The sequence below is a fragment of the Camelus ferus genome, chromosome 1 (genome assembly GCF_009834535.1).
Source record: "Camelus ferus isolate YT-003-E chromosome 1, BCGSAC_Cfer_1.0, whole genome shotgun sequence".
NCBI lineage: Eukaryota > Metazoa > Chordata > Mammalia > Artiodactyla > Camelidae > Camelus > Camelus ferus.
The window spans coordinates 81,062,806-81,087,957 of NC_045696.1; the positions used below are offsets into that span (position 1 = coordinate 81,062,806).

General features: G+C 41.3%; 1 protein-coding gene and 1 non-coding gene across 9 annotated transcripts in view; both read left to right on the forward strand.

The window, feature by feature from the left end:
- Positions 1-6,328: 6,328 nt before the first annotated feature.
- TNIK (TRAF2 and NCK interacting kinase) overlaps positions 6,329-25,152 on the forward strand; it is a 362,683-nt gene continuing 343,859 nt past the window's right edge. For 5 of the 8 annotated variants that reach the window (XM_032484363.1, XM_014562072.2, XM_006188085.3 and 2 more), the window contains exon 1: positions 6,329-6,737. Coding sequence is in view for 7 of the 8 variants with exons in the window: in XM_014562072.2 (XP_014417558.1) it covers positions 6,681-6,737 (57 nt within the window). In the remaining variant the exon portion in view is untranslated. The remainder of the gene's footprint in view (positions 6,738-25,152) is intronic. The other 3 variants (XM_006188086.3, XM_006188087.3, XM_006188088.3) reach the window with 1 other exon arrangement.
- On the forward strand, positions 19,435-19,507 carry TRNAS-AGA. Its single transcript has one exon. It is a non-coding gene; the product is annotated as a tRNA-Ser (tRNA).

Sequence of the window (25,152 nt, forward strand, 5' to 3'; positions counted from 1 at the left end):
TGCATGTATTTTTCTGAATTAGAGTTTCCTCTGGATATATGCCCAGGAGTGGGATTGCTGGATCATAGGGTAAGTTTACTTTTAGTTTTTTAAGTACTCTCCATACTGTTTTCCATAGTGGCTGCACCAAACTATATTCCCACTAACAATTCCCTTTTCTCCACACCCTCTCCAGCATTTATTGTTTGTGGACTTTAGAATGATGGCCATTCTGACTGGTGTGAAGTGATACCTCATTGTAGCTTTGATTTGCATTTCTGTATTAGTTGAGCATTTTTTTCATGTGTCTATTGGTAATCTGTATGTCTTCACTGGAGGAATGTTTATTTAGGTCACCCCCCCCCCCTTTTTTTTTTGACTAGGTTGTTTATTTTTTTGTTACTGAGTTGTATGAGCTGTTGTGTATATTCTGAAAATTAAGCTGTTGTTAACTGCATCATTTGCAAATATTTTCTCCCATTCCATAGGTTGTCATTTCATTTTGTTTATAGTTTCCTTTGCTGTGCAAAAGCTTCTAAGTTTAATCAGGTCCCATTTGCTTATTTTTGCCTTTATTTCTATTGCCTTGGTAGACTGCCTTAGGAGAACATTGCTAAGATTTATGTTGGAGAATATTTTGCCTATATTTTCTTCTAGGAGATTTATAGTGTCTGATCTTATGTTTAAATCTTTAAGCTATTTTGAGTTTATCTTTGTGTATGGTGTGAGGGAGTGTTCTAATTTCATTGATTTACATGTGGCTGTCCAGCTTTCTCAAAATCACTTGTCAAAGAGACTGTCTTTTCTCCATTATATATTCTTGGCTTCTTTGTTGAGGACTAATTGATCGTAGGTGTGTGGGTTTATTTCTGGGCTCTCTATTCTGTTCCATTGATCCATATGTCTGTTTTTATGCCAATACCATGCTGGTTTGATTACTGTAGTTTTGTAGTATTGTCTGAAGTCTGGGAGGGTTATTCCTCCAGCTTCATTCTTTTTCTTCAGTAAATAAGCAATAATAATGACTTAATTAAAAGTTTTAATGTTTATTTTCTGTAATAGAAAGTGTTTGGCTACAAACAACAGAGTACACAACTAAAAGTAGCTTATACAAAGAGAGAAAAACTTATGTCCCATATAAAGAAGATATAGCTTACTCCTGGATTAATTTAGTGGCTCAATGATGTGATTAAGGATCCAATTGCTTTCCATCTTCTGCTTTCTTTCTCAAGCTCATCCAAACCTGGTAGGAAGGTGGCTGCTATAGGTCCATCTGTTACAACCACAGACAGCCCTGTCTGAAGTCAGTGTAGAAGTTATCCACTGCTGCACAACAAATCAAGTGGCTTATACCACCAATAACATTTATTATTTATCATGGTTTCTGTGGGCCAGGGATTTGGGAGTGGCTTGGTTCAGTGGACCTAGCTTAGGACAGCACATGAGGTAGCAGTTAGAGCCAGCAGAGCTTGCAGTCATCTGAATGCTTGACTGGAGTGGAGGATCAACTTCAAGGCAGCCTACTCACATGGCTGGCAAGATGCATGAATGTCTGCAGGACACAGTGGCTGGTTTCCCCTAGAGCAATGGTTCTCAACCAGGTTTCTTTCTTTCTAGGGGATATTTGGCAAGGTCTAGAGACATTTTCGCTTGTCCCAAATGGGAAGGTGTTATTGGCATCTGGTGGATAGGGACCAGGGATGCTTCTAAAGATCCAGCAGTACACAGGACAGCCCCCTACAGCATGAGTTCTCAGACCCAAAATGTCAATAGTGCTGAGGCTGAGAAACCCTGCCTGAGAGTAAGTGAACGCAGAAAACAAGGTAAAAGCTGAAATGCCTTTTATTATCCAATTTTGGAAGTCCTTTGTATTCTATGTTGGAGGGAACGACACAAGGGTGTAAATACCAGGTGAGGCTCACTGGCAGCCATCTTGGAGGATGGCTACCACAGGCAGGAAGCTTCTTCTGGCCATCTTCTCTTCTCTTCTCTTTCCTTTTCTTCCATTCCCTTCCCTCCCATTCCCTTCCCTTTGCTTCTCTTCTCTCCCCTTCTTTTTTCAGTTTTTGAAGAGGAAAACCATTCTTACAACTCCCACCAGGCTTTTCTTCAGTTAGTGTTGCATGATATGCCTATGACTGAATCAATCATTAGGAAAGAGGACAGAATTCCTGTGATGAGTTTCGACCAGCTAGCATTCATTATTTCTCTGGGGCTGAGGTGAGCCCATATTCTTGAAATACATGGAAGATAAATTTTCCAAATCAGAATTTTGTCAGCAAGGAAGAAAGAGAATGACTTTAAGTGGGTAAGAGTTTGCTACCTTTGCTTACATTGTCTTTTGTATTGCAGTTTTCTTTTTGATTCCATTTTCTCTTTGATGGAATATACTTTCCAATAATTTTTTACCAGATGATCAACCATTTAATCCTTCTTTATCTGAAAATGTCATTATTTTGTATTCTCTCTTAAATGATAATTTAGTTAGGTAGAGAATTCTAAGGTAAAAACAATTTCCATAGAATATTTTGTTCCATTATCTACTAGCATCAATTGTTGCTGATGTAGGTGGCCCAGTTAGAATAACCTTTGTGTCCTTGATGCTCTGAAATTGCTTCAGGATGTGTTCAAGTGTGGTAATTTTTACTTATACACTAAATGAGAGCTTTTAACCTAAAGATATTGGAACATTTTCTATCATTTCTTTGAGTATTTCCTTTTATTCATTCTCTAGCCTCCTATTAGACAAATGTTGAAACTTCTGGATTTTTTCTCCATATTACTTACATGTTTGCTTATTGCTTTCTCCTTTCTCCTGTAATCTGGGAGAAAGCTGGGCCCAAACTTCTAGTTTACTAATTCAGTTTGGCCTGAGTCACTGTAGCATGGTGATTAAGAGCCTGAATTCAAATTTTGGTTCAGCCATTTATTACTGTGTTTTCTTGAGTAAGTTAACTAACCTTTCTATTTTTCAGTTTACTCATCTGTAAAATGAATGTTAACAATATTGAGTATTTTGTAAGATTATAAAGATTAAATGTGTTAATATGTGAATGCTTTAAGAGTATCTGCAGAATACTATTAGTTATTATTGTTCAACTCACTAAAAAATTTTCCATAAACATATTCTTAATTTGTCCTCTAACTGGTTCGTTTTCATAATAAGCTAATTGTTTTATGAATGTAAGGTCCTGTATTATATCTCTCTGAGGGTAAAAAATATACATTATTAAACTTCTTTTTGCTCTATTAAAACTAGCTTGGAGCTTTTGATTCATTTATTGATTGAAATTAGTGCCTCTCCTTCAAATAATAGACTTCCATGAATGATTGGTGATTTGTCTGCTCATCTTAGTGTCTGGAAATCTCACTTGCCTATCTGTGCTATCTAATTCTGAGTGGTTGTTTTGCTGACTGTAGTGGGAAGGAGGGCAGGACAGGATATGCTGCAGGGCAGGGGATGCAAGTAGTTTACCTTCTGCATGTGTGTGTGGCCCCATTTCTCTTGGCAATTAGTGGGCAGCCCCTTGGGGTGCTACCCTATTTCCCATCTAGATTTAACAATTCCAAACACTTAACAATATTTGCTTAAGCACTTTTTTAAAGAAAGAAATTAGATATCATTGTTGAAGCCTCCTTTTTGCTTTCTTTTATTCTCTCCTCACTATCCTGAAGTTGACCTGTATTCTTCCTGTCTGTGTCCATGCTTTTTATGGTTATCTACATATTGAGACAGACATAAACATCATATCATATTGTTTCGCAGGCTTTCAAACTGCACATAAATGATAACGATTCTTTCAATCCTTCAGATTACATCAAGAAGAAAATTTCACTTTGGTCAAGTTTTGAATATCTTTTCTGGCATTTGCTAATCTCTGGTTTAACAAAGTAAGAGCAGGCCTCAGGGTAGATAGTTAGCTGGAATTAAATAATATTGTTTTATTTTCCATTGTATTTATTTTAATGGTTCTCTTCTATTTTTTAGCAGATGTTGCTAGCTTTCTGTCCACAGTAGTGATTTATGTTTCCTCTTAAGTGAAATATAAGAAAAAGAGAAAAATGCTGATTTAAAGAAAAATGTTAAGTAAATAACAACTGCCCAGGAGGTATACTGGTATGGCAAAATTAGGAATTTGTATTGAAATGGCTGAAATTTGATACACATTCGGTCTAAAAAATAAAGTTCAAATTCCTTAAGGGGGCATGTAAAACTCTACCTGATCTGACCTCTGCTTTCCTCCTCAGCCCAGGCATCACAATTACTTCACCTCTAGCACAGACTGCCTGGAGTTTCCTCCTTCCCTTTCCAGCTGGAGGTTCCTTGGCTATTGTAATCTCTCCTTTTATGGTATTTCCTGCATTCAGCATCCCTGCCTCCACCTGACTCTCATCATCCTCTCAGGCTCCTAGACAGCCCTCCCCCACTTAGTATATACCCCACTGTACTGAACATATAGGTTTCTAATCTGATTCTAAACTGAAGGTAGAATTTAGTGCCAGTATCATGACATGCTCATGGCCTGAACAGCTGACTAATGCTGAAAGAAATGACCCATTTGTGATGTTTCAAATAAAATTTGGGGTATAAAATGAAGGTTCCCCTTGAAAAAATGTTTACCTCATTTTTCATATGTTCAGAGTTTTAAAAATAGTTCTGTTCATAGATCTCAATACCTGATCTTAATTATTTTCTTTCAACACTGAGACAATACACGAACTTGTCATCTAGATTAAGGGTAAAAGACACAGAAGGGAAAAATAAGGACGATGGTGGGAAGTGGTAGATTTTTACATCATTTCGACATAACTTGGTGGCTTACGGCAGATAACTTACTACCTCGAGCTGGATGATTTTATTAGAAAATGAGAAATCAAATCGAATGTTTTGAATATGACACATTTAAACGTTTGACGTTTTAATGGCCAAAGCTCCTAAACTGTTGTGGCTACACAGATGTGGAACAAGTTTCATGATGCACAATGCAAATAAATAAATGCAGTATTATTAACAAAAACAGCACAATGCTAACCGAATGCCGTTTGAAAGTCTTCTAAGGTCTGCAATCCTGATGAACTAACTGCATTAGTTTTCATTCATTCATTCAAAAGCCTTATTCTGAAGCTGATATTCGCTCTACACGATTAAATAAAACCTCAGGGCACTTGGCCAGAAGAAAATTCCCTTCTTAACAGAGGTGCAGATAAAGCTACTGCTGTATTTGGAGAAAAGTTCAATTTTAGCGTTTCATCCCATGTATTTCGCCTGGCCAAGGCCGGAGAGGAAGGGCTGTGAGAGGGGGTTGGGGGAAGTGACTTCACACTGCTGATTACAGAATGTCATGTTTACCACAGTAATCGTTCAGCCTTTAAATGAGAAAGCGGGTGGAGTGCAATCGCTCTCACTCCGTACATCTTCTGTGTTACATCTTATCCTTCAGCCAAACTTTCTGTATTAATCTGGGTGGGTCAGCCGCCGAAACGCTGCCTGAAAGGGAAACGGAGGGTCCTGAGGCGGCGTGCGCTGCCTCACCCAGTGTTGCCTTTGGAGTTACCTGAAGCAGTCAAGCCACTGCACCCGCAGAACAATTCTCGTTTCAATTCGTTTCCGTGGGGGAATTGCGGCACGGGCAGGTCCTGGGTGTGGCGAGGCCAGAGGGAGCTCAGCTCTCCCAGCTTTCCCGCTTCTGGCGGATCTTCCCAGCCCCGAGGCGGCGAGTGACTGGCCCTGGAGAACTGCCATCCTGGATCCCGGGGGCTGCAGTTGCAATTTGCTGAAACGCGGGGCTGCGTGCCCCGCGCGAGTGCGCGTCTCCCCCATTCGTTCCGCGGCTGGAGGCGGATCCCCTTCCTTGCACACAAGTCCTTATATGCACCGGTTGCACCAGCCCGCGTTACTCCAGCCCCACAAATAATTAATGGGGGAGGAGGGCGTCACTCTTTTTTTTTCCCCCTTCAGGATTTTTTTTTTCAGCGCTAGGGCATTTGAACTCTGCCGAGAACCCCTCAAAATGCGACTGAAGGGCCATTTTGCTGCAGCATACGAATTGGACACACAAAAATAAAGCCCCCTTGTCCCTACGATAAGCATAGCACGGTTCGGGAACAGCTCTTCAGATCCAGCCCGATTAACCCGCAAAAGCCTGGGCTGAAAGAGTGCGCGCCCCTCCCCCATCCACGTTGGTGCAGAGGGACCGGGTCAGGAAGCGCGGCCTCTCCCCAGTCGGAGACCACGCCTCCTCCGCCTTCCCCCATCCCCCCCAACCCCTTTACTCCTCCCAGGAAGCGGTGATAGACAGTTCTGTGTGGTTCTCCACCCCCACCCCCCCAGCTGAGTGGAGGAGTTGATGTGTCTCATTATAACAGCCAATGCAGCCGCCATCCACGCACAAGCAAAGAAGCATGTCCCATTTAAATACACCCACGCAGCCCCAGCGCCCTTAGCCGATCAGGGCGCGCAGCCCACACGCATCGCGGCTCTGGGCTTGGAAATCCGCGCAGGTTGGGCTCCCGGACCCGGCGGACCGGCAAGCGGAGGCTCGCGATCAGGCGCTGTGGGGCCGGAGTGGGCGGGGGAGGCTGGGCCCCGGGCCTCTGGCGCGACACCCGCATGAGGACGCGAGTGAAATAGACCAAGGTGGAATTTCCAAGGGAGAAGCTTCGGGGTGGTTTTAGTCCATTTCTCCCGCGAAGAAGTCGACATGGCGAGCGACTCCCCGGCTCGCAGCCTGGATGAAATCGATCTCTCGGCTCTGAGGGTGAGCAGAACACGTTTTCTGATTTCTTTCCAGTGTTTTGGGTCAGGGTGAATGGGCTTGGTGCGTGGATTGGGGCTGGGGCTGATGGACAGAGGCGGGCGAATGCGACGAGAGGGAACCTGGATTCTCATTTTGATTCAGGGGCTGCTGAGGTGCTCTTGGCTAACCCCCAAGGCAAGGGCTGTGCGGTACGTGTCCTCCTTTGGTGGTGACCAAGGCTCCCCCGCGAGCGCGTGGAGCTTATGCCGGTTTCTTCTTAGACCAGTGTAAGAGCATTAAAATGAAAAGCCCGTGTGTGTGTGTGTGTGTGTGTGTGTGTGTGTGTGTGTGTGTGTGTGTCTGTGTATGTGTGTGTGTGTGTGTCTGTGTGTGTGTGTGTCTGTGTGTGTGTGTCTGTGTCTGTGTGTGTCTGTGTGTGTGTGTGTACAAACCCCGGGCAGTCGACTCGTGCCGAGGCTCGAAACCCCACCGTCCCTTTCTGCTAGAATAACAACAGGGTGAATAAAGGCACTGGCTTCTCACGTTTTTCAGCTACCTGTAAGATGGCATTGTGAGCCTGACTGTCCCCACGAAGCCGAACCTGCCGCTCCGAGGGGGCAGCTATGGCTATGCTGGTCTTTTTATGGCAGCTGCCTCCCCTTCCCCCTTTTCTGCCGTCCGCACCCGGACTCTATCTCAGCTCTCTCGTAAATGCCGGTCTGCCACTCACCTTTATTTATGGTTTTAACTCAGCCTTGTCTATGCTATCTGACTTTGTGGCTGTGACATTTCAGTTTTATGGCTGAACTTAAGCAGGTGAAAGGGATGTGTTCCCTGCTTTTCCCCAATCAGACCGGAACTCCCGGGAGTGTGTGTGTGTTTGTGTGTGTGTGCGCGCGCGCGCGCGTGTTTTCTCTGTCTCTAGGGTTAGTCCTTTGTAAAGCACCTACCTCCCCCAGCCCCCTTGGTTTGCATTTACCCTCACTTGAATTGCCTCAGACGCCGATTCATTGCATTGACTAAGACATCACTGTTATAGAATCCATTTTGCTGTTGTTTTGAGATCGGAACACCAGGAATCCTAGTGCATACTCGACGCCTCCCCACCCCCAACCCCCAAGTCCTAACACACTCCTTCAGGGAAAGGGGCAGAGCTTTCTTGCCATATTAATTAGATGCTGCCTGCCAGGAAGTGGGTGAAGGGTGTGGGTGGCAGCAGCAGCGGGGGTCTGGGAACGATCGGCCATCAATTTAAGCACGGCTTCTTCCTATCCTGAACCAAAAATAAAATAATTTAAAAAAGCGACTTGTATATACTTGAGGCAAGGAGGGTCAGTGAGATCGAATTGATGGTGGCTCTCAACACAGAGGCACGCAGGATGGGTGAAGCTTGGAAGTTCACACGCCCTCCTGAGGAATACATTGTTAGACTGATGCTAAATCTTGGGGTTATATACTTGAATATTCAGTGCTTCTCTTGACGTTGCCTCCTTCTTTACGGTTATTTTAAAGAACTACCTTTATGGTCAAAGTGGTACTTTTTCATCCTCTCCCCACCTACTCCCTCCCTTTTAAACTCCCCCTCTCCTTCTTAATCCTTCCATCTCAGAGGTGAGGTTTCTGCGAGGCGGTCAAGAGGCTGAGAAGGAACAGAGATGCCATTTAAATTGGCTTTTTTGATAGTTGGGTAGCAAAAGCTCATTCATACGTTATTACAGTAAGCTGTCTATTTCCCTGGCGCCGAAATGCTACATTCAGATTCCAGTGCCTCCTGGGCACTTGGGGGTGGGGATTGGTAACAGGGGTTGCTTTGGCCAAGTCTGTGGCTTCCTGCTTTACAGACTGTATGTGTTCATTTGCCCTACTTTCTGTGCTGGGAGTTGCTGCCAGCGGGTTAATCAGGTGGATGGATGGCCCAGACTTCAGGATCGCGGAAAGTGGCAAAGCAGGGGAGTGGGGTAGGGGGAAGGGAATCTGAACAATGGGGCAAGGCTTGCGATTTCCTTGAGCCGGAATCTCAACATCCCTTCTCTAATGGAAATCGCTGTGATGTGATTTTAAGTTGGGCTTGGTCAGAGGTGTCCTTTCTGGGCTTTTTCCCAGGGAAGATTTCTGAGAAACTGAGCCCAGAGCTTGCATACTTGTGAGCAACCACAAGGGCTTACCAGCCGACCTGGCGTGCGATTCACACATGGGAGACCTGTGCTCCTGAGATCAGTATTTTGAAAAGATGTCTTTGCACAATTCACTGAAATTGCTCTTTGTGGCCTGGGCTTAGTGCTTTGCTTCTGTATTTCTGCCTGCAGGAGGTGTGGAAAGAGAGAGGGCTACAGCTTCCAGCCAGCCCTAGAGATGGGGAACTGCTGGCTGGGTGATTTAAATGCAGATGTGGGGACAATTGCATCCCAGAGGGCTGGGGCTGCGACCAGTCTTGTGGTGGGTGAGGTGTGAAGGCTGGCAGTTGAGTCCAAAGGCCACAGAGGTAATCTCCACAAATCAGAGGGCAGATCAACCTCTCTCTGTTTTCCCAGATTAGTAGAGATGGGCTCTTGTAGATGAGAGGTCTCATTTGTTCCTAAACCTTCAGGAAAGCCTGCCTGCTGAGAACCTCCTGGGGAATGCCTGACCCCTGAAATGCAGCCAAGGTCAGTGGCATCTAGGAGAATTTGCTGCAGTCCTACCAGTCCCTTGCTGTTTTGGTGGCTCTTTAATATACACAATCAATGCTCTTTTTGTAAACTCTGCTCTCAATGCATTAAAAGCAGATCCTGTCTGGAGGGGCCTTTATCCTTCTCACTCTGGGGGCTTATTGTTCTCAGCCAGTGATCCCAGACTGGACCCAGTCTAAATTTTCCCCAAATAGCAACAATGCATAGTTTAAACCAGAGCAACCAGTGACAGCCCTGATCATTTAAATTATGCAAGATTTGGATGGTTTTAAAAAGTAAGAAAAGAGGTGATGTTTAGAAAAGTGGTGATCTGAATCCAGTTTTATTAATCCTTATTTTTAGAGCTCCAGAGATAAACTAGTCTTGAGGGAGTGGAATGATTTCATAGTTTTAGAGCTGGAAGAGAATTATGGAACACTTAGCCAAATCCTTTCATTTAGTATATGGGAAGCTGAAGCCCAGAGAGGTGAGGTCTATTGCTCAAGGTCACACAGCCCCCTCCCCTGTTGGAGGTGGAGTGGGTTGGGGAGGGGAGAAGGGTGATTTGGGGTGAGAATCTAGGTTTCCTGACTCCTCATTCAGTGCTCTTTTCTCTGAGTCACAAATAATGTGACTCAGAGAAAAGAGCACATTATCAGAAATCAATAGTACATTTTCTGCCTGAGCACAAAAAAATGGCAGAGGAATTACTTCACCAGGTTTGTAGAATTTTATTTATCGAAAATAGAGAAACTGCTTTGTACATAAAACCATGGAGCTTCAAGGTAACTTTTTGGAATTCATCTTGTCCAACCCCCTTCAGTTCCTCCTCTGCAGGCAAATGACTATCGGAATCATCTAGGACAGATGGCTGTCCGGCATGGTAATCTCTCTCCACAAGCCTTTTCTATCTGAACATGTCCCAAGGGGTCAGTCTAGACATATACATTATTCAGATTTCTCTGCATGCAAGGTTTATAGAGTTCTATGTATGTTTTGTATAATCTATGTGGATACCTATATATAATATTATGGATATAAACTATCTATGCGGGTGTATGAAATGCGTATATATATATACAGAGGCTACAGAAAACAATTCTACTCATTCAAACCCAGGGCCTGAGTCATTCTTCCTTCAAGACATCACAGAATTAAAAGAAATGAAATGTGCCACCAGTGTGCTTTATTGCATACCAGGTGAGATCAGCCCAGAAAGCTTTTTGGAGATTAGCATATATCTGAATCTGAACAGCTTGGCTGTCCTTAGCTTGGCCCACAGAGTAAGGACTTCAAGGCCAAGATTGGCCACTGCTGACTTCATCCTGTAAGTTTCTGCCAGGACTCACTCACTTTTCTATTTGAACAGAATTGGATGACCTCTGCTTGTCTTTCTCCCTCTACCCCTCACTCCCTTCTCTGCCTGGCTATTTCTTTCTCTATTGAAACCTAGATTTAATAATTGACCTCATCTGGAGGATTTGCATGCATTCTTCCAGCTACGTTTTTCATGCTTGTGTTATAAATGACGTGGGGTTTTCTTTCTACTTGCTCACTAAACTGTGGGCTCCTTGAGGCCAGAGGCTGGGTCTTGTTCATCTCTGAGTCCATAGTCCCCGTTGGTTGAATAAATGCATGAATGAGAGAATGAGTGAATGGTGTGGACTGAGCACTGGGTTCTATGTCCATGTCTTATTAGTTCTGTGACTTTGGATCCGTCATTTAACCATTATTAATTCAAAAATGGGAATGATCACAACTGCTTGCCTTCCTTATATACAGGTTTCAAAAAGCAATAAAGTATTTATGGCAGTGCTTTGAAAACCATAAAGCACTACACAAATATGCTATTCTGTGATTAAATAGAATTTTATGGGAAACTTGATTCTACCAGCATTTGACCCCAGTGATTGTACCTAGTAGGAAATGATCCTGAGAGGAAAAGAAAAAACATCAGAAGTCCTCTTTTTAATAGTACTTTTTCTTTTTTATGTGCCAGAGTGACGTTACATTGACCTCTGATGGAATATATCTGACCCTCTGATGTCCTGGGTTGACCTTTGCCCCAGTATAAGCATTCATTTCAGATGAGGTGAGCTCCGCCTAGAAGCTTTTTGGGGATTAGTTTATTTCTAGACCAGTATCAGGTACCAGCATTATTCATTAAAACCACTTTTCTTTTTAAACTTTTTTCTCCTCTTTATGGATTAACCATTATTCAAATAAAAGCGCATTTATTGTGCCTGTGCCTTTTCAAAGTTTGTGTGGGGGTGGGGTCGGGGAGGGAGTGGGCGCCTGAAATGATACACTAGTACTAGTCCAGTGTTTAAAACCTTCTGGTCAGAGGTCTCATGGGCTGAAAGAAATCTTGAAGCATTGTTAATTCATTACCCCAGAGTATTTAATTAAATCTGGTCTTAAATGAGAGTTTAGTAAAGTTGCATGAATTGGTAAGATAACAGTATCTTAAAATGATAACAGCATAGCAGTTTTAAAATTAGATACATTTGATGTTTTTTAGAGACATTAAACAGGTGTTTGCTTTGCCATGACATTGCCTCATAATAAACTAGGGTGTAGTGGTAGTTATCAGAACATCAGAGAAATATGCATAATCATTTTCAGTATTCATTATTAACTGGAGTAATCTTAGTACAAAAGCTCATATAAGTCATGGTTTGCTGTTTGCATAATTAGCTACTTAGGAGGTCATGGAATATTTTGTGGATGAAAGAATACCCAAGAATACTTTTCCTTCATGGAAATATCAAATTTTCCCCCCTTATCTGTAAGGTTCTTTGAAATCTCATAATTCTGAGTCTTGCCGGTTGGCCCTTTCTTCTTTCATGTCTTTACCCTGGAATTAATCTTCCAGGCCCTTCTTGTTCTATGCCATTCCTTTGTTCAGTGATAGTGGGTCTAAAGTCCACCCAGCTTTGAGCTACTGTGATTGGAGCATGGCAGCCATTCCCAGCTGAGTGTAATCAATCTGAGTCTGTGTTTCTTATAGAAATTGGGAAAACTTGTATCTGAAAGATGCTTTCCTGTCAGATTGTTCTTCCATGTCTGTGGGGGAAGGAGCACTGTGAGAACAGGGCCTGAACTAGCAGTGTGCTGACAATTCCAAGAAAATCTAGGTGATATTTTTGAATGAAATGTTATTCTGCACATATAAATACAAGGTTCTTCGTGGAGAGAGAGGAAGGACTTAAAAAGAAAATGTTGGATGAATTCTGCTTGTAATTTCTTCCATTCTGGAGAAAGATGATTATCTTTCTACTTTTTTACATGCCCAGATTGCCTCCACTTGTCTCAAGGGGGTGCCTGGAAATTCTCAAAACACATTTATTTTACCCCAATCTTTAAAATCCTGGCCTTGATATCTATCGCATGGGTCCTCTTGTCTCCAGCTGTCCTGCTGCAGTTACTCTCCCCTGGGTGGCCCCTGTGACAAGACTTGTCTCCTAAGTCCCTACCACCAGCCTTCTTCTGATCAGTCTCCTGTATATACTGCAGCCACGTTAGTCTTCCTAAAGCACAGTTTCAATCTGGGTATTTTTATTCACGGCCTTCTCTGACTCCTCACAGTCTACAGACCAAAGACTGAACTCTTTATGTAAAGACCAGCTAAAATTCAGCTGGGCCCCACACCATGCCCTGCAGTTTTAATGACCATCCCTTCTTACCTGCCACAGGGAACATCTCCCTTCTCCCCATGGATGCTCTTTTAGGGGTGCCCTATCTTATTGTCTTTTTCTGTACCCTCTACTCCAACACTCAACATTCAAATGGCTCCTTGTCCACAAAATTTTTCTTGAATCTTTCAGCTAGAAATTATCCCTCTCATGTAAATCCTTTCCAAATTGACCTCATACCTTTTTTTAGAACACTCAGAACTTTCTTCCTTGAATTTTATCTACTACTATACAGCAAGCTTTCATGAAGGCAATGTATATTTTTGATTTTCTTAGGAATCCCACCAGGATGATCCCTGGGGCTTCAGGGCCCAGAAAATGTTGGTTGTGAATGGGAGCAAAGACTGCTGAATTGTTAAAAGTTTGTTTCATTTTTTTTAAAAAAGCCTTTTATTCTCATTATAAAAGAAACACATGATCATTACAGAAATTTGGGAAATGGAAAAAAGCAAAAAGAATTGCTTCTCTATTACTGATTCTCAATGATAACCACAGATACATTTTGGTATATGACTTAGTAGTTTTTTCTCTGCATAGCTAAACAGATAGCTTTTAAAAAATTAAGATTGCTGACTCGCTTTTCTGTACACCTGAAACTAACATTCTAAATCAACAGCACTTCAATAAAAAAATAAAATAAAATAAATTAAGATCATATTGGATATATTATCTGCAACCTGTTTTTTTAAACTTAACCTTTTTGCGTGCTATTCATGTTCTCCTATGGCATAATTTTTAAAAATTCTTTATCATGGGGAATTTAAAGCTTTTGTAAAAGTAGAAAGAATATTGGAATGCTGATACACTGCTGGTGGGAATGTAAAATGAGGCATTCCACTTTGGAAAACACGTTGGCAGTTCCTCAAAATGTTAAATAGAGAGTTACTATGTGACCCAGTAATTCCACCTCTAGGTGTATACAAAAGAGAATTGAAAACGTATATCCACACAAAAACTTGTATACAGATGTTTTTAGTAGCACAATTCATAATAACCAAAGAGTGGAAACAACTCAAATATCCATCAGTTGATGAATAAATAAGCAAAAAGTAGTATATCCGTAAGATGGCATATCATTTGGTAATAAAAAGAACTTTTGATGAACATTATGCAGCGAAAGAAGCCAGACACAAAAGGCCACATGTTAAATGATTCCATTTATATGAAATGTCCAGAATAGGCAAATCCATAGAGACAGAAAGTAGATTAGTGGTTGCTGGAGCTGGAGGAGGTGGGGGGAGTAGGAAGTGACTGCTAATGTCCTAAAATTAGATAATGGTGATGGTAGCTCAACTCCATGCGTATACTACAAATCACTTGAACACTTCAAAAAAAGGGTGAATTTTATGGAATGTGAATTAAATCTAAATTAAACTATTATTTTAAAAAGCAGACAGTATAATGAGACCCCAACTTAACAATTACCCACTCATACCCAATCTTGCTTTATCTACACCCCCTTCCATATCCTCCCCTACTTTATTTTGAAGCATCATATCCATTTACTTGTAAATATTTTAGTATGTATTTCTAAAGGATAAACACTCCTAAAAATACATAACCATAATACTATTATCATGTCTAAAAATTAGTATGTAATTTTTAATTTCTTCAAATATCCAGTCAGTGTTCAAATTTCTAATCTTATGTTTTAAGGATTGCTTAGCATTTTATTGTGGGAATGTACCATAATATATTTAACCAATTCCTATTGGTGAAACTTTTTGTTATTTTCAACTTTTCAACTCTTGTATTTAGTGCTTTTATAATCAAACACCCTTATAGACAAATCTTTGTATATATCATTTTTATACATTTGTTGTTACAATTATTTATCCTTATATACAAGTTTTTGTATACATCTCTATTTCCTTAGAATAAATTTTTAGCAGTGCAATTTACAGTGAAAGTTAAAAGTGATCTGTAAGGCTCCCGACATTGTCAGATTACCTCCCAATTTCCTGTGAGGTAAGTGTGTATCATTTACGGATGAGCACACGAGGCTTAGAAAAATCAGTTCATTTACCAAAGGTCATAGAGCTACTAAATGGCCAAGCTTATGACTGACCTGTCCCAACACCAGTGCCCGTGGTAACTCACATGGTCAGTATTTGACTCATGGACCTTGTCGTGATATCAGAATTAGCTGACTGTTATCTCCCTGGGTTCACAGATTTCCCAGGTACCTTTTGTTTTGGGCATAAGATCTCTTTGATGAGCATAGTTGTGTCTTAAGCATTATTTCCAAGGTATTTCTTCCTTGTGATTTTGTTTTTTAAATAACCAAGGTCAGCTTAGAATATGTGAATTGTTCTTTTTATTGTCTTTAAAAAAAACTATATAAAATATGAACCATTTTGGGATTAACCGTGATTTCCTTGTACATTGTGTATAAGGTATGTTTACATTTAATCTGCCATGCTCTTTGGAAACCATCCAACAAATGTGTTTGGAAGGTGCGTGGAATCAGGCTCAAAGGTTTCCATTTTTAAAGAATTGGAGGCCACTGAGTTTATGATTATCATAGAAGATAGCAAGATGAGCCAGAAGATGTGTTCGAACAGGGGCCATTCTCAAGCCTTTATCTGCCAGACAACCATTAAAATAAAAATCTGGAGTTACACTTTTTTTCAGATGGATATAGATATTTTAAGATTATGATAGAGAAAATGGAAGATGGAGCTGGCAACCAAAAGAGTAAAGAGCCCCGTGTTTTCAACCACACTCTACTTTCCACCTGGTTTATAAGTAAGAAACTATTAGAATCAACACAACTTTGTGGTTCTCAGTCTTGTGGAGGCCAGCTGCCTTGATTTACTAGATTTTATAACCTAACCCTCCATTTAAAATGCTTATAAATTATTTATGCCTAGGGTAAAAATCAGAGCTTCACATGGACATGGTTTCATCATTTCTACTTCTAGGTTTTTTTCTTTTTTTTTTAGCCGCTTGTAATCAAATTATAGCAGTGTGGTGGGTGGAATAGGTTGTAAGCAGTAATTGCAAACTGTATTTAAATAATAATATTTAGCCTTTATAGAGCACTTTATATCTTCAAAGTACTTGCAAACATTATCTAATTAAATACCCTCTCTGATTATAATCTGGATATAAATGCACTAAAATCCAGAGCAAGGTCATGAGAAAAGTATGCATTTGAAAGTTAATGCTAGCTGTGCTTTAAAAACCTATGCAGTAATTGAAGAGTTAGAGTTTGGGATTCCTTTGAATTGTTTTTGTGCATCCTTTTGTTTAGCCTGGTGGTGGGTTTAGATTATATCTGCACCTTGTCAATGTGTCTGCTTGGTTTCTGATCATTAAGGACTGAAGTATTGATCATCTGGTCCTTACAGACACTAAAATATTAACAATATAAATAAGCTTTAAAATGGGCTTTCTTACTACATTTCGTGCCCTGGCCTCAGATGAAGCTCCCATTAGTAAGTGAAATGAAGTGGGGTAGTGCGAGGAAGAATGGCTATGCATTGTGGTTTAGTAATTTCCATCTGAGAAAAATACATTAAACTACGCAGTAGGATACATCATCAAGAAATGCACTGGTGAAATGAAGCATCTTTAGTTCCACTGTACTCACGACTTCTTTCTGTTTTGGACATGTGTCCGTGTATTGTACCCTTGCATCCATGTCCTGTGTTGGCAATGTCGAGAGTGTTTGGAGCAAGGATGAGTGTGGCTTACCCAGTAGGTAGAAGAGGATTCTACAGCTGGTAGATTTTCAGCAAATGTTATCCTATGCCTTGTGAGGTTCTAAGAGCTGGCTGATAGGCTAACTGCCTAAACCGTGGTTCTCAAAGTGAGATCCTCATTTCAGCAGTTTCAAAATCATCTCTTTGGTTCTGCCTCTCTGACCTACTGAATCAGAAACTCTGGGAATGGGACCCAGCAATTTGTGCTTTAAGAAGCCCTCCAGGTAATTAGATGCACGTTAGAGTTTTAGAAACGCTAGCCAAAATGTTTAAAAAGACAGTCTTCTTTTTGTTTCTTTCATATTGATTTCACTCATTCATTTAACAAATACTGATTGAGTATCTGCTGTGTACCTGGCATTGTTCTAGATGTAGCGGGGTTGTTAATGGAGACACACACATGAATACAGGTGAATCATGGAAGTATATGTGAAAGAAATCATAAAAATACAGGTTGCTTTGGAAAAACAGACTATATCCACAGAAATCTGAGTATGCCTAAAAATGATGCAGAGTAGGAAATAGTGATTTATATAAGATAACTAACTTTTTCTTAAGGCATATGGCTTCAGATTGTGGAAGGGACATACTTTTTGGAATATGGACTTAAGATTCACACTAATATCATATGCATGTGAATTATTTCTAAGAAAGGGGGATACTTGAAATGGTATCAAGCATCAGCTACTACCATTTCAACTGATTATCCTGGACTGTTCTTTGCACTGAGATTTTTTTTTTTTTATTAGCACATTTATTCAAGGGGCAGGAAAAGCCCTACCCCTCTGATCAAGAAGATGCATCCTTCTGGTATTAATTTCTTGCTTTTCCCTATGGACCTGTGGGGATTCAGTTTAAAGCCTCAGAAAGTGCTGACATTTGCCTGGAAGCTGAAAAAAAATATATATATTCACATTCACACACCCTTTCAGCCCTTCTTTAGTTTGCAGCTTGAAATCTTTGGGTTGTTTATTTTTTGAGACTTGGAAAATGGAATGGAGGTTTGGAATCTAGACAGCAGGTTAGAGGATTTCCTTCTGAGAAATACCACAGACTTTCCTTGTCACAACAATCCATAAACATCTCTTACCTAGCCACAAAGATGTCCTATGTTGTTATTTAATCTACAGTTCTTAGATAAACACACTGCTTATATTGCATGTCTTTTTATTTTTGGGGAAGGTTGATGACAATTATGATCATTAAGGGAACTTTGTGCACAACTTGATAATGACCATATATCAAAATTTTACTCACTTTTGGGGAAGATGCTTTCAAAAAATTGAATTCAAAGACCCTTCTTGGAAGACCTATGTTAAAGGAAAGAGATGATTAGGAAGTAATCATTAGACTGGATATAAAAAATACCTGGTTAAAGATGATTAGGTTTTTTTGCAATATTGACAATTGGGGGGGCATATCCAACTTTCTCAGAAGGGGTCTTAAATCATTTAAATCAGAGATGTGAATTACTCTTTAGATGGGGAAGTGAATTAATTGCATTATTAAGAGGTTCTATCTGTGACCAAGATTGGGACAGTTTTCTTTCTAGTACTGGTGGTATCTTAGGCTCTGAGGAAACTATGAATTTGAAATGGCTTCTTTGCAGCTGTTTGCATGGTTGAAAGGGTCCTTTGAGTTCAGGAGTGCTGTGGTTTACCATTTCAACTCCTTAGGGTTCGTAAGGTCAAAGCCAAGTGTCTGCTGTTCCTAAAAGGCCACGCACCCTTCTTCTGTTTTCTTCGAGGTGGTAGCTCTAGCACCAGTCAGGTAGAACATGGTTTTCTTTCCATACAAACAAATAAATAAAAGCACGGCTGCGCTCTCCTGCAGCTTCACACCCAGATGCTGCTCTGGGAAGGAACAGCGCACACGCTCTTTGGTCTGAACAATGTGTATGTTCTCTCTGTGAGTATTTTAAAGATGTAACATGTGCTGGTATTGTAGTCATCATTTCTGGAATATAAACAGCTTTTATTTTTGGAGAAGAACAGATGTAAAAGTGTGAAATACAAAAGTCTACACATCTTGGCAGGGGGAAGGGGAGGAGGAACAAGGTTTCTTTCAAATCATGGGAACCCAATCTTAGTTACTCCTTTGTTTTCCTTGAGTGACTGAAAATTAGCAGGGGAAATCTCCTGGAACCTGACCAGCTGGGTACCAAAACCTCCACTTAGCTGATTGCACCAGAAAGAGTGCGAGTGGGTCATTAGCATAGGTCCTTGGAGGTCTTCATCTCTAGGAGCAAAAAGCGCCCCTCCTAAGAAGGAAGGCTGTTGGTGGAGATAAATACATATGATACGTTCAGTGAAATATATGTGGTAACTTTTAAGTAAAATGTTAGAGAGACAGAGATCCAAGCCCCAGACAGGGGAGTTGTTTTCTAGATTGGAAAACTGTACATGGAAGGGGTTTGAGAGCCTGGTGTTCTTCTGTGGTCTCTGAACCAAAGCTCCTGCCAGTCCTCTGGGTGCCCACCCCTTCTTTTAATTTGTGACTCTGTTTGTAAAAGGTACCTGGGGTTTTCAAAGCAGCAGGGGCATTCCTGTGACTAACCTCTTTTCCCTTGAGGCCAGGTCTGTTCCTTTTCTTTTCTAGAAACAGGGTCTCATCTTGGTAACTCATCACCTGACTCAATGCAAGTTGCATCAGATTTAAAGAAACAAAGGGAGAGTATAGCTCAGTGGTAGAGTGCATGCTTAGAATGCATAAGGTCCTGGGTTCAATCCCCAGTACCTCCATTAAAGATAAATAAATAAAAACCTAATTATTTCCCCCCCAAATTAAGCAATAAATAAAAATTAAAAATGTGAAATTATAAAAAATGCTCAGAAAAAAAAAGGAATAATTAAAGAAACAGTCCCCTGCCTGGCCTTCTTTCTGTGTTCCTGGCTGTGGTTACTGCCTTTTGTAAGTTGTTACCGGTTTGTAGGATTCACAATTAAGATTTTGTCCCTGTGGAAACTCTGGTGTGAGAAGTGCATTCTCATTTGTCATGCTCGGTTCCTTGATAACTCCCCTTTGGCAAATATTTTTGGGCAAATTTTCTATGATTAGGTCTACATGCTTCTTTTCGTATTGCACTATTAAATGATTTTAAGCAGGTTTCTAATGAACATCCCTGATAATTTCTTTTCTAAATTTCCATGAAATTTGGAATGTGAGTAAATTACAAGGCCACATGAACTCCACAGTTCACAAAAATGCTAGTTCAAGTTTTATCAGGCTGTGCTTCACATCATAATAATTTTGAACCTGGATTTTAAAATATACCCAAGAATGTGGATAAACTGGAATGCTCATACGTTGCTCCTTGGAATGTAAAACAGTTAAGCCACATTGGAAAATAGTTCGGCTGTTTCTGAAAAAGTTAAACGTAAATTTATTATATGACCCAGCAATTCCACTTCTGAATATCCACCCAAGAGAAATGAAAACATATGTCCAGGCAAAAATTTGTACATCGCAACATTATTCATGATAGCCAAAAAAATGGAAACAGCCCAGATATCTCTTAAGTGATGAATAGGTAAACAAAATGTGGTGGAAGACAGTGGAATACTATTCGGCAGTAAGAAAGAATGAAGTTTTGATACCCAGTCCAACATGATGGTATGCTAAGTAAAAGAAGGCAGACACAGAAGATCACACATTGTATAATGCCGTTTATGTGAAATGTCCAGAAAAGTTAAATCTATAGAAACAGAAAGTAGATTACTGGTTGGTTAGTGCTGGAGAGGAAAACAGGGACTGACTGCAGGTGGGTGAGCGTGGTCTTTTTGAGGAGCTAGAATATGTTCTAAAATTGGACGGTGGTAACGAGTGAATTACACCTCAATAAAGCTGTTAAAATATTATATGTCTGAGACATTACTTCATAGTTGGACCAGCTCCATACAGCACGAGGGCACATTCCGCAGTCAGGGTACTCTGGTATTTCTAGGAAGACCATCTCTTCAACTCCTTGAAGGACAGGGATTCTGGTCCTGTCTTCTGCTTTCTGCTTGTCTTCATGTCATCCCTTATTCTGAAGGACTTCTTGAACTTTATAATCGTAATCGTAATAATTTCCTTCAAGATAAGGTAGATAAGGCCGAGATAACTTATCTCTCCTTCCAGAGAAAGGAGGACTTTGGAGCCAGGACTAAGGTAAATACAGTAGTGCCCCCTTATCCATGGGGAACACGATCGAAGACCCCCAGTTGATGCCTGAGACTGCAGACAGTACCAAACCCTATATATACAATGTTTTTTCCTATGCATACCTATGACACGGTTTAATTTCTAAATTAGGCACAGTAAGAGACCAACAACAGTAAGTAATAATGAAATAGAATAATTATAACAATATAGTGTAGTAAAAGTTATGTGAATGTGGTCTCTCTCTCTCTCAAAATATCTTGTATAAATTTAGTGTCTTTTCCATCTTAACTAAGCACTTACCATGCACTGTGGCCATAACTTTGCAGTTTAAGGTGCAACAGCAAAACTAGCACAAATTTCTTTTTCTTCCTTCACAATTTCACAAATACAAGATTTGTTCTTACGGTAGATCTTAGCAACCTGTGCATGTAATTTTTTTCTTATTGAGAACTTTCACCTCTTCACTTAAAGGAAGCACTCTACAGCAGCCTCTCTTTGGCCAGCATCACTAGTCTTGCTTTTGGGAGACATTATTAGGTAAAAAGGGTTACATGAGCTCAGACACTGCGATGATGTGACAGTTGATCTGATAAAGAGGTGGCTACTAAGGGGCGGATACCTGGACAAAGGGATGATTAAGGCCTCGGGCGGGATGAAGTGGGATGACGAGATTTCATCACGCTACTCAGAAGGGCATGCAATTTAAAACTGATGAATTGTTTATTTCTGGAATTTTCCATGTAATATTTTCAGACCACGGTTGACCATGGGTAACTGAAACCACAGAAAGCAAAACTGCAAAGACAGGGGGACCACTGTATTCTTGTCTAAAACCACTCCTTACTGGACTACTTTTAATTCTTAGAACGTTTCCGGCTGTTACTCACCCCTATGCTGCCTGGCTTCTCCTCCAGTCCCTACTGTTGACAGATAATTTATCTGTCTCCACACCCATCCCCAAGGGGAGACCGTAGTCTCTACAGAGACAGGATCTAGGTTTTGTTTTCCTCATATCTAGTTATTAATGAAATGAATGATTTTGCATGTCTTACAGCACAAGGCTAAACTCCTTAATTTAGCAAGACCTTCTGTGATCTAACCATTCCCCACTTCTTCACAGTATCAGCACTCGCCACCCCACTCCCTCTCTAGACACTAACCCAGTGTTTTTCAAGTTGTGATGAGTTGAAGAGTGAGTTAAATGGGTTGCAATCACCCAGTCAGCCCTGGAAAAACAATTTACTAGAATGGTGTAGAAAAATTCCTGTTCACATTACTGTATTGTATATGTGTGTGTACTGGGTCACAATGTAGAATGTATTTCTTACAGCGTACGGGGACTGGAAGTTTGAAGTTCACTGCTCCAGCTCGATCCACAGGCCTGCATAAGGCTGCATTAGAGGGATTTTAATTTGCATGTTCCAGTTCAGTAGTTAAGCCGGGGACCCACAGAGCTGTCCCTCTATGGCCCTTCCACAATTTAGACGCTCGTGGTCTGCATTTTAAGAAACTGTACCAAACTGCAGTTGCTAGTTGCCAGCTGCTTTAAGTCTCTTGTTCATATGCTGTACACCCACTAGGAGATAGGAGCAGTGCCCTGGTACTGCACGCAGTGGTGAACACAAGAGCTGCAGTCCAGCCAAAAGCTGGAACAGGGCACGCTGTTTCTTCTTCTGCTTGGGAACCCCTCCCTCACCCCCTAACTTTGCTCCACCAACTCTGATTAACAGCTATTCATCTTTCAAATTTTAACTCAGAAGAATCAGGCAGGTCTTCTGCTATGTTTTTATAAAGCCCAGTGACATTTTGTATCTGCCTAGAGATTCAAGGAAGACGAGATGCTGAAAGGAGCTATGATCACTTGAGAAAAGGAATTCTCTAGCTCCAAGGGAGCAGAGGAGCTGAGTTCTAGAGGTGACAGTGGGGGACTAAAACGGTCAGTTGTCATGGAGGAATGCGGTGCTGGAAATGACAGTAGCAACCACAGCCACGAGAATGCCCTCTGGGAAATGTGGGAAAGGGAAGAGGCTTGGGAACTTCCCAGAAGCAGCAGAAATGGATGGAGGCTCTGAGCCAGTTGCCACTGCAGTCATCTCCAGGCTGACATGGTCTTGATATCATACAATCAGAGACAAAGGAAGAACCACAGAGACGGTTGTATTGTGCACAGAAAAACTGTAAGGAGCAGCTAGCTTGCAGGCTTTTGCCCTCTGAGGTGCCCCAGTGAGGTTGAGGAAGTGGGGAGAGTATGACCCTTCTCTCTGAGCAGCTGGGAGATGGGGTGGAAAGTTCATGAAACTGGTGGAAACCAGGTGCATGGTTAGCCTTGGGGGCTGCTTGTGCAAGGTGCTGAGCTAAGGCTGGAAGGCAGGTGGCGCAGGCTGGTGGTTCACACTGGCCTTGATTAAGGCAGAGATTTGGCCTTCAGCTTTGCAGTTCCCAGATGTGATGTAGTCAGGGCACCGAATTTCAAGTCGCACCAACACCTGGATGCACCTGATACTGATCTGAAACATCATTTATATAATAAAAATATTAATAGCTAATACCCTTTGAGACCACTTGCCATGTGTGAAGCACTGGGCTACTTATTATAAAAGTCTCGTCTTATGCATGTAGTTGCTTTTTGTGATATGTACCATTCTTCTAATTTTGCAGAGGTAGACACTGAGGCTTAGGTTAAAAGACTTATTGAAAATGATGGAGCCTGGTTTTGAATGCAGATTGGTCTGTTTTGAAAAAAAGATTAATTGATTTACATTTGTATCCCTTATTTTGCCTGTCACATAACTCAGTGGTAGATATGTTCTTGGAGTTCGCTGGTTTGGATCCTGCAGCTTCACTGTGCACTGAATGGATAAGGGATTTGTTTTACATTCAGTGTTTTTAGCCTGTAAGAGATCATGGTATTGGGAAAGAAACCTTAAGAAAGTACAGGGACTCCTGAGAAACTGAAAAGCCCGTGTCCCAGGCAGCTCTGGGACTTCATGTTGGCGTTATCTGATGAAGTTCACTGGGAAGAAGCAGAAGGGGTTTTAAGATGGTGAAATGGCCTTTAGTTATTGCTTTTTCTGTCTCCCTTCAGACTTGAAAATGGTTCATTAACACAACAGACTATAAACCTCTTTATAAGCACGGGCTTGGTAAATGAGACACGGGTGAATTTTTATGGGCGACAAGTCACAGTGAACTTATGGCAGTTATATTCCCAGGTTTGTTCCCTGGACTTTGAAAGGCACTGTGTGTGTGGCAGCTTCACCAATGACCAGGAGGAAGGCAGGGTAGAGGATGTTGTGTTATCTGTCCCCTGGATTTCCTCGGCACCTGTCATCTGTGGCACAGTGTGGGCACTCGGATACCTGTTGAATGAAGTCATCTGAAACCTTCTAAGCTTACTTACTTTGGAGAAGTGTATGAAAGACACAGATTCTCTCAGTAACCCAGGGACATCAGATGAAGTTCCAGGATTGCCTCTTGGTGTGGTCAGCAGATGGTACATGGAATTCCGTTACCTAATTCCCTAAGAGCTGGGAATGATGGGACTAACCTTGCCAGTAGACTCACTCTCGCCTCACTCACTGCTGTGGGAGAGAGCTCTGCCAGTGGCTGGTCTGCTCTGGGACAGAGGGAAGGATTGAGATGTTCTTCAGAAGCTAAGGTCCTTGAGTATCTCATGCAGCTGTGAATCCCAGAGCATCCCAGAAACAGCCTAGAACTAGGTCTTGGGGTCACAAGGCAAAGGCTCTTTTCCTTTGCTTATGCTGACATCTGTCTATTTCTTTGTTTTATTTTCAGCTTCTAAATATTGATTGGCTTTATGAGTGCTTTCTGGCTCTGTGGTCTCTTTCTTACAGCTGTAGGGGGATAATAAGCCCATGGCAGTTAAATGGCGTCCCGCGAGCAGAGCAGGCTGGAGGGGGAGCTTTTTCCATCAGGTCTGCAAAATACAGTTCAGCCACAAAAGCGATCCCCATGTCTCCATGTTCTCTGCTGGGTATTACCTGTTAAGCTTCGATACTTTTTCCTTTTACAAATGCAGACTGTTGCACTTGAGAGCAATTAGCTGATACAACTGTAATGGACGCTGGCTTCATTGGATAGAATCTTTGAAATCAAGTGTATTAAATTGACTCTTCTTTTCTCAGGTAATAATGAGTAGAAATTCCTGCTATCAACATAGAATTAATAGATTCTAAGCTTTTATAGGCTTTGGGGAGGCAATAAAAGGATAGGGGAGCTGGCG